Source organism: Hylobates moloch, unplaced genomic scaffold, assembly GCF_009828535.3.
Source record: "Hylobates moloch isolate HMO894 unplaced genomic scaffold, HMol_V3 SCAFFOLD_10, whole genome shotgun sequence".
In the NCBI taxonomy this organism is placed as follows: Eukaryota; Metazoa; Chordata; class Mammalia; order Primates; family Hylobatidae; genus Hylobates; species Hylobates moloch.
This window is the reverse complement of record NW_026652285.1, coordinates 66,899,097-66,909,258: the sequence shown is the minus strand read 5'-3', so window position 1 is coordinate 66,909,258 and position 10,162 is coordinate 66,899,097. Positions and strand designations below refer to the sequence as shown.

Below are 10,162 nucleotides of genomic sequence, written 5' to 3'. Positions count from 1 at the left end.
ATAAGTACTGTGACACGGTGGGAGCTGAAAAAAAATGAACTGTAAAATAAGTAGTGACAGGAAAATCACATTAGGAAATGCTTTCTCCAGTAGAGGAAATATGAAATTTGGTTAAGGTTTATTTGGATAAATACTAACACTTTGACTTTTAAATCATATGAGTGTGACTTTCATAATATTTATGCCTGTATAAATCTTCAGTGGATCAAATTATTTGCAGTAATCATGGAATCCCCCAGGTACCTTTTAGTTACAAAAATGTTCAGCACATAGCATATAGCTTTTATTTCATGGAAACTTATTATTTTGGTATCCTATAGTTTTTAGGAGAGATTGTTTCTCTACTTATATTATTGGTTCTGTAGTGAGATTAAAAAATATTAAAAATTGTAGAAAAATTGCTGAGTGTGTTGGTGTACACCTGTCGTCCCTGCTACTTGGGAGTTTGAGGCAGGAAGATTGCTTGAGCCCAGGAGTTTGAGAAGAACCTGGGCAACATAACAAGACTGTATCTGACTTAAAAATATAAATTGTGGAAATGTAGAAATTTAAATTTATGCTCTCAAAATTTGTATCACAAAGGGATTTTTGTGTATTTCATAAGTTGTCCATGAAGAGTTTATATAAAACACTTTATCTAATAGAATAACATGTATTTTGATGCAAATAACCAGTTCTAGAAGCAGAGACTCTTAATACCAATATGGTAAGACTTTAGCATCATAATTTTGTCATTGTAGTTTATTTAAAATATTTACATAACCGGGCATGGTGGCTCACGCCTATAATCCTAGCACGTTGGGAGGCTGAGGTGGGGGATCACCTGAAGTCAGGAGTTCAAGATCAGCCTGGCAAACGTGGTGAAACCTTGTCTCCAAAAAAAGAAAAAAAAACACAAAAATTAGCCGGGCATGATGGCGCCGAGGCGGGAGAATCGCTAGAACCCAGGAGTCAGAGGTTGCAGTGAGCCAAGATCGCACCGTTGCACTCCAGCCTGGGTGACAGAGCAAGACTACATCTTAAAAAATAAAATAAAATAACCGCTCAAAGTCCTTATATCACATTCTGAAATTTTGAGTGTCAGAAGTTTTTATATTTAGTTGTTCAAATAATCATTGGAAGCTCCTGCATACCATGAGCTACTGGAGGTCAGTAAACATATCTGTGTATATCCTGGAGTTCCTAGAATATAGTCTTCCATGTAAGAAGCATTTTAATTCTTGTTTTTTGAGATGGGAATTCACTCTGTAACCCAGGCTGGAGTGCAGTGGTGAGATCTTGGCTCACTCCAATCTCCATTTCCTGGTCTCAGGTGATCCTCACACCTCAGCCATCCAAGTAGTTGGGACTATAGACCTGTGTCACCATGCTTGGCTGATTTTTGTGGTTTTTGTAGAGATGGGGTTTTGCCTTGTTGCCCAGACTGGTCTTTAACTGTTGGGCTCAAGTGTTCTGCCTGCCTCAGCCTCTCAAAGTGCCGGGATTACAGGCATGAGACATTCAGCCTTAATAGTCGTTTATGCTGAATAAATAGACAAATGAATTTTTATATAATGGAATGTTATAAGTAATATACCTCATATATCTAACAATTAAATATTTAAAATATTGCTTACATTTGTATTATTTTTTAATATTTAAGGATGTATAAGTTTTGATGTGTTATGTTAAGAAATTATGCCATAAATAAAAAGGAAATAAATTAGAAATACATCATCAGTATCAAAGAGGATTACAATGTATTTTCTAGTATCATTCAACTGGAATCTTAACATTGTGATTTTAGATTAACATTTCTTATACTTTTTATTAGCCCCAACTCATGTTCTATTAAATATACCTTTTCAAGCCATACATTACTCTTTAGAATTCTGGTGACCAATTCTTTTTCTACGTGGAAAGTTGAAAGTTCCAGATTTCTCTCTCTGTGGCAATAATGTGCTTTCAGGTAGTGGTAGATGACCATATTTAAGTAATTGAATGTCTTATAGTAATAAACTCTATCACAGAAGTACTTACAAAAAAACTAATTGTAGCATAAATATTAATTAGAATTATTAGGGAGATGAAAGACCAAAATGCTCTGTTATAGATCTCTTTCTCCATGTACTTTATTGTACTTCATGTTGTTTCTTTTCTTTCTTGGCTTAAGCTCATATCTCATTGACCAATTAGGCTTGTTTTTTTTTGTATCTTCCTTAGTTCTCACATTTTAAATTGAAATTTTTGTGGAGTCAGAGCCTTGCTCTGTTGCCCAGGCTGGAGTGCAGTGCCATGATCTTGGCTCACTACAGTCTCCACCTCTAAGGCTCAAGTGATCCTCCCACATCAGCCTCCCGAGCAGCTGGGATAAAGGCACACACCATCATGCCTGACTCCTTTTTGTATCTTTGTGTAGAGATGTGTTCTCGTTATGTTTCCCAGGCTGGTCTCAAATTCCTGAACTCAAGCAATCCACCCACCTTGGCCTGGCAAAGGGCTGGGATTACAGGTGTGAGCCACCATGCCTGGGCAACATTGAGGTTTATTTAAAGAAATTGGTTAGGGCTGTGTTTGTGGTGGTGCACACTGGTTATCTCAACACTTTGGGAGGCAGAAGTGGGAGGTTTACTTGAGCCTAGGAATTTGAGACCAGCCTGGGCAATATAGTGAGGCCTTGTCTCTACAAAAATAACAATAAAAACATTAGCCTGGCATGATAGTATGCACCTGTAGTTCCAGCTATTTGAGAAGTTGAGGTGGGAAGATTGCGTGAGGTCAGGAGGTTGAGACTGCAGTGAGCCATAATCATGCCACTGCATTCTAGCCCTGGGTTGACAGAGTGAGACCCAGTTTCATAAAAAGCGATTGATAAGAAACTCTGGATGTAACTCATTATAATTTTTAAAATGGAAACTAATTATTGATATTACCTTAGCAGTGTGTCCCTGAGAAAGTGTCAGAGCCTTTACCTGGACCTTCCCATGAAAAAGGAAACAGAATAGTCAATGGAAAAGGAGAAGGTGAGAACCATGTTTTATTTAAAAAGTCATTTGATTTTTTTTTAAATATGAGCACCCATATAGTCTAATAGCTAAAGAAAATGTCCTGTTAACTGTATAATAAGTAAAGGAGAAGTAAAATGGTGATAAGTTGTGTCTCTAACCAAGGGTCAGCAGTTGATTCTATTGGGAGTACCACTAAAGGAACTGAGTTATGAGTTCCATTTTAAGATACTCTAAGACCTGAGACAAGTCAGGAGAGAGGGAAGAGGAAATGAATAAAAGAGAAAGAAAGAATGAGGAGGACAGAGAGTACATGGAATAAATTTAAAAAATATGCGGGTGTGTGTAGTGGAGGATAGTAAAGTCAAATTGTTCTGTAGAAGAAGGAAGAACAGGGTGTTAGAAATAGGAAGGAAGATAAAGTGAGCTTCCAGTACCAAAATGTGTGAGACAATTAGAGTAACATTTTCCTACTCTTGCTGTCATCCTCACTACTGGGGAGGCATTAAGGATTGAGGTACTTTACCACACAGACCTGTGTTTTATCTACCATAGATGAACATCACCAAAAGTGGTCGGCCATGTATGGCTATAATTTAGTTTTATAGAAAATGTTGTAACCTCATGGAATAGTATCATATAAGTTAAATTAACATAATTGAAAAGAATAGTGTTGGGTGATTTGTGGAGAAGAAATTAATTAGAGAAGGTATCGCCTAACTAGAAGTTCATTAGAAACATTATGGCTTATAGTATTAAATTCAGAGAAATGATAGGGAAGAAATTGAGGCTAGGCCAAAAAGGGCAATCAGGGTAAACCAATATGGAAGCCCATCAGTGTAGAACAGGGCATTCAAATTTTCATGAAGTAGTTGAGGAGCTTCTGGAAAATGCACATTCTGATCGATTCTGCATTTCTCATGAGTACTCAGGTGATGTTGGTACTGGTCCTTGGACATAGCTCTGAATAGCAAGGAAATAGTCTTCCTTTAGAGAAATCTGGAAAAAGAACCATTGGACAACAATTTAAAAAATAACAGAATCAAGGGAAAGCATTAATTTCCTTTTATTTCTGAGCATGATTCTAGCCACGGGAAGGAGAATGAGATGAAAACAGAGAGATTACAGGTATATACTACTGCTGAATACAGATGAAAAAAGTGGTCACAATTATCCACAAAAAGCAGTTAGGAAGGGAAGCATCAGGACAACAGATCTAAAGATTACTTTTTCAAAGGAAGAGGGATTGTGAAAGGACAAGGAGGGAGGAAAGAAAGAAATTTGCTGGGGGTCTTGGGAGTTAAAGCCAAGTAAACTTGAGACAACTCACTTCCAGTTGCTTCAGCATATGCCCAGTCTCACAAAAGAGGTTATTCCTGTGGAGGGTACTGGAGGCAGGAGGGAGTGCTAGAATTGGGGTAAACCACAGCAGCTCATTTCACTTCATAATTGTCAGGCCCCAGAGAAAGAAGTTTCATTGACATGAGTGAATTAGATATGATTAAGTTGTATATAGATGCTTTGGCTAATTTTTTTTGAGACAGCCAGTTCTTTGATAGCTGTTTTATAAAAGTCCTTTACAGTGTAAGATGATATACTGAACTTAGCTAATTTTAGAAGCAATCATATTATAAAATTCATTCTGTAAATATGAAAATTGTCATTTTCAATGAATATTGCACTAATTTTGCAATATAAAAGTGTATTTGTATCCAGCAAGTCTGTGGTAATTCAGTGTTTTCTTTTTTGATAAATATTTTGATATTGGAAGCTGATTTTACATGGTTTATTTGATGTGTTTTACGGGCCGCCTTGCATGAGTGGATCAAGGAGCTCTAATTCAAGGCCAAACGAGGGGATAGGAGAAATGTAGGTGCTGCAGTAGCCCATGTGGTCATGGGAAGAATGAGTATTTTGATTAGCTGTCATTTCATAAGTGTGTATCCTAGCTGATCAATTTAGAACACTTTCTTTGATGAGCGGTGAATCGCACATTCACCTGAACTGTCATCCCAACTGTGTATTTCCTTAGTGACAGGACAAGGGGAATTTGTTTGTGGCGTGTTGGCAGCAATGCCTCTGATGTGTTGAGTTAAAATACTCTGTACATTCACCATCAACTTTGACATTGATTCCCTCAGGTTTGATTTGCACCTCTGTTTAACGGTGCCTTTTCTCCCCATGAGTCCATGTGTTCACAGTGATGTCCATGCTTTTCTATTTTAGGTATAGGCATTTGAAACATAATCTCACTATTGAAATGTAAACTGTGCATTTTAGGAATCGTATATTCCTATTTTCCTCATTATATTTCTGTCATGTTGCTGTCCTAGGCAATGAAAAGAGGAAGCCAAGAAGAACCCTCAAAACCTTAAGTAATTATTTTTATAGCCAGGCATGAGAACTCAGCTCGATAGTAACACTGCATGAATGTTTGGTTGGCCCAGTCATACTTAGATATAATTGATGACATATCCCCTTTGCTTTGTAGGGCCTCCTGCAAAACATCCTTCCTTGAAGGTAATTAATTATGTATATTTTTTGAATCACTAACTCCATATTATATAAAATATATATGATTTATGAATCATTTTCTTTTAAAACCCATTCAACCTAGCACTGAGATGGAAGATCCTGCTGTGAAAGGAGCAGTACAAAGAAAGAATGTACAGACATTGAGAGCAGGTATGTTTTCAATACAAATGGAGTGCTGGAAATAAGTACATTCAATGACTGGAGGTACTCACGTTATTCTTACCCCTAATTCTATTTGTTCAAAACTGAATGGAAGGCATTGACATAAATGTTATTGTTGGTATCCATATTTGAATAAAAATAAATTTAGAAGCATAAAAAAGATTTTAAAAATGTAAGCTTTAACTGAGATGTTTCTATTTTAATGTTTTGAATAGCATACAGTTTTCAATATAAAATTTTTATTCTTGTCAGGGATTCAAAGCGGTGAATTTTGAGACTCTAAGATATTTCCAGTGAGTTATGTGCTAGTTGGAGTTCTGATCTTTAACTAGAGGAAAGCTTTACTTATTAATGTGTCAGTTTCTGTTTTAACTTTAGAGGCTTGCTGCTAGTGTTATTACACTGATGATCTGAAGCCAATCAGATGTTCTAAAGAGCAGACTGTGTGTGTATGTGTATTTATAGGTGTGTGTATGTGTGTTTGTTGCATCTTTGATTATTAAAAATGAGGAAAGTACTCATTTATAACTGGTAGACACAATCTTTTAAAATGGTGATTTTGAGACTTTTTGATGTTAAGGTTTTTAAAACATGATTGCATAGAGGCTACTGACATCATAAATTGGTTATTTTGCATTTCAATGCCCTTTTGAAATCCTTAGCTATATTGTGATGCTCAGAAATAGTATGCAGATTTTTTTATTTGAGTCCTAAAATGGTATGCGAGTGGTTATACACTTTATATACCTTTCTGCCACTTTCTTTGGTGTACGTTGTATTATATTTTCCAGATGTATCCACATTGATATGATTATCTCTGGTTTAATTCATTTTACACTTTTCATTGTATTCCCTTAGACCACTTTACCACATTTAGTTAGACTCTCCTGTTGCTGATAAATGATGAATGAAAAAAAAAAATAAAAATAATGTCAGATTAAAAGGGCTTTTGTTTAATCAGTTTGTATCTATTAGTATTTACTATATGAGAATTTAAAGCTAAAAAGTTCAGAATGCAAGCATGCATTAGCATATTTTATAAATGCCCTTAGAACTACAACCCATGAGCCTTTAGCCTATGAAGTTAGGACAATTCATTTCTCTGAAGAAGTTTGCTGTGCTGTTCTCAGAAAAGAAAACTGAAAAGAGCAAATGACATTGTCTTATTTGACCTCTTAGACATCCTTAAATGAAACTGAAACTCTGGGGATACTCAGATCAAAATTCTGAACTAATGTTTTGAACAGTATATATTAGTTTGTGAATGTCCAGTGATCGTGAGGCCTTGTTGGTGAAATGAACTTTCAAGTTTCACTTTTGTGTTTTTTGCTCTTTTCCTTGACTTGTCTTAAAAGCTTAAATTCAACAGTTTTATTTATACAGAAACCAGGAATATAACTTGTTAAATATATTTCTTTCCTGTCTCACGGCACTGTGTATGCTTCAGATCTAGTGTGAACATAGACTTATTTTTATATAGGAACAATTAGGTTTTTTGTTTGTGTTTTTGAGACAGAGTCTTGCTCTGTCACCCAGGCTGGAGTGCAGTGGCTCAGTCTTGGCTCATTACAACCTCTGCCTCTCGAGTTCAAGCAATTCTCCTGCCTCAGCTCCTTGAGTAGCTGATACTACATGCATGTGCTACCACACCCTGCTAATTTTTCTATTTTTAGTAGAGATGGGGTTTCACCATGTTGGCCAGGCTGCTCTCCTACTCCTGACCTCAGGTGATCTGCCCACCTCAGCTTTCCAATGTCCTGGGATTACAGGCGGGAGCCACTGTGCCAGCTACAAATAAGATTTTTAAGGCTATTATATTTTATACAAATCATTGGTCTATATTTAAGGCTTCACATGTGAATTCTGAAGGTATTCATGCATGGAGGGAAGATCATCTCAGTTTAATGAAAGCAGTTTTTAATTTAACGTATATTCATTAAAAATTTTTTTGAAGTTTTTGTCTCTAGTACACAGAAACACACAATAATGTCATGGGTATTTAACCTTAATGTGTTTATGCACAAAGTTAGTTATTCAAATATTTTCTTATCTCTGAAGAATCTTAATTATTAATAAAATTTCTCATGGAAAACAAAATATATAATAGACATCGTTAATTGATTCAAAGTAAATTGTAGTAAATAACAAAAGCTTAGAACAAAGTGAGAGCTTCTAGTTAAGTAAACTCGTCTGAGTTAATAGCAATTACAGGACTTGTAAAATACATTAGACCATGAAGGAGTAGTGTGTTTGTGGGGTAGAGGACAACATGGTACTTCTTCAGTGAAGAAGGAATTTTTATACCTTATTACAATTTGTATTACTATTTACATTCTAATAAATAAAAACTTTATTTTCAGGTATTTTAGATTATATTTCTACTACTTGAACCATCAATAGTAAGACCTTTCAAAAATTTGGGAAGTTGTGAGTTGATGATAAATATCTATCACCATCAGTGATCAAAAATCAGACAGCAACTACAGACTTTGGACACACGAACTTCACAGTTAAAGAAAGGATTAATCTTGGAGCTGTGTTTCTATCAGGCAATTATACTCTACCTGTGTGAATCACAACTATTAGAGTAGAAAGAGAGCAAAGAAGGGAAAGAAGCATAGAAAATTTTATTCTAGATTACCTTGGTTGGCTTCATGCTACCATAGTTCTGACTTTTAAAAAGTCATTTTGTGGTCAAATGTACTTTGTGTTTACTCCCCTTATGCAGCCTACAACCAAACAGAATGCTTCTTAGCAAGGCATTTGTATTGTTCCTTTAAGGAAAGCAACATATAAATAACAAAGAGAATGAGGAGAAAGAGTAATTTCACTGAGGTTAGTATTTAACATAAATTTGAGTGTGGGTACCATGATTATATTTAGAATTTTGGGGCTGGATGGGAAAACCAGGTAGATGTCTACAGATTTCCTTCTCAAACACAATGTGGCTTTGATTATTTTTACATCTCTAATTCCACAATTATTAGGTACAACTGTATGCAGTGTCACTAAAAATACCTTCCAAAACCAAATATTAAATAATGTCTTTGGCTTTCTGTATTATAGTGTTGATTTTCCCAATATTAATGGGAACCATTGAGCATTTGCCTTGTGATGTCTCCTAAGCTGTACTCACACATTCCATCACCTTGTCTTAATGGATAATCATGCACTAGGAGTATGGATTTTCAGCAGAGCTGTATCATTTAAAGATAACACATGAGCATCAAATTTAATTCTGCTAGAACACCCAGTCTATTGATTAATTGCAGCTACTATGGGGTCTACTTTACATACAAGTTAAATTCAGTGCCCTTAATCAGTTATATGATCAGGTGAACAATAATAAATTATGCAATATTTTTTCACCCCTACAGTTTTAATTTCTTTTACCGCTTATGTCTAGAATTAACATTTTGTTTTGCAAAACATGATGATAATCTTCTAGAGTGGTGATAACAAGCTATAAATCCAAAGTTTCTTACATATGCAAATGACTTGTTTGCTTCTATTTTCTCATGAGCTTGGTAGATCTAGGAAGCAGAACTTTTAAAACAAAATCCCCAAATGTGGCCAGGAGCGGTGGCTCACGCCTGTAATCCCAGCACTTTGGGAGGCCGAGGCGGGTGGATAACCTGAGGTTGGGAGTTTGAGACCATCCTGACCAACATGGAGTAACCCATCTCTACTAAAAATACAAAAGTAACTGGGCATGGTGGCACATGCCTGTAATCCCAGTTACTCAGGAGGCTGAGGCAGGAGAATAGCTTGAATCTGAGGGGCAGAGGTTGTGGTGAGCTGAGATCACACCATTGCACTTCAGCCTGGCAGCAAGAGTGATATTCCATCTCAAACAACAACAACAACAACAACAACAACAACAACAAACCCAAATGCATTTTCTTGGCACAGTAAAGCTGAAACAGAAAAAGTATAAAGTAAATACAAGTAACCGAAACAGTTTATGTATATTATTTTACTTCTCATTTGATAACTTTTGTAAAGTAATGAGCAGAATGTATTTCTCCAGGGACCGAGATATATACATTTATTCATTCAGTACAAATTCATTCTTATAATGGCCACTGATACTTATATTCTAAATATTTCTAAAAACATCTTCTCAGGCCTGCATCATCTTTGCAACATTGCCTTATATTTTATCTTTGTTCATTTATTTATATGCCTCAGAATTTTATGCTCCTCACAGTATTTAGAGTTAATTATCTCTAATACAAATAGATCTGTGAACCACTCCTGAATACCTAATGTCCAAGCATCTTAAAGGTTTATATAAGGCATTCAGAAACTGACTTCTGAGTTGGGCACTGTGGCTCATGTCTGTAATCCCAGCACTTTGGGAGGCTGGGGCAGCTGGATCATTTGAGGTCAGGAGTTCAAGACCAGCCTGGCCAACATGGTGAAACCCCATGTCTACTAAAAATACAAAAATTAGCAGGTGGTACTGGCATGCACCTGTA

The 10,162-nt window shown here is 36.0% G+C and overlaps 1 protein-coding gene across 1 annotated transcript in view; it reads left to right on the top strand.

Moving 5' to 3' along the window:
- The window catches only part of LOC116475432 (putative ankyrin repeat domain-containing protein 20A2), a 54,161-nt gene that overhangs the window by 34,899 nt on the left and 9,100 nt on the right, over positions 1-10,162 (top strand). Inside the window, 3 exon segments of the mRNA XM_058445915.1 lie at positions 2,921-3,002; positions 5,476-5,502; positions 5,595-5,669. Coding sequence (XP_058301898.1) covers positions 2,921-3,002; positions 5,476-5,502; positions 5,595-5,669 — 184 coding nt within the window.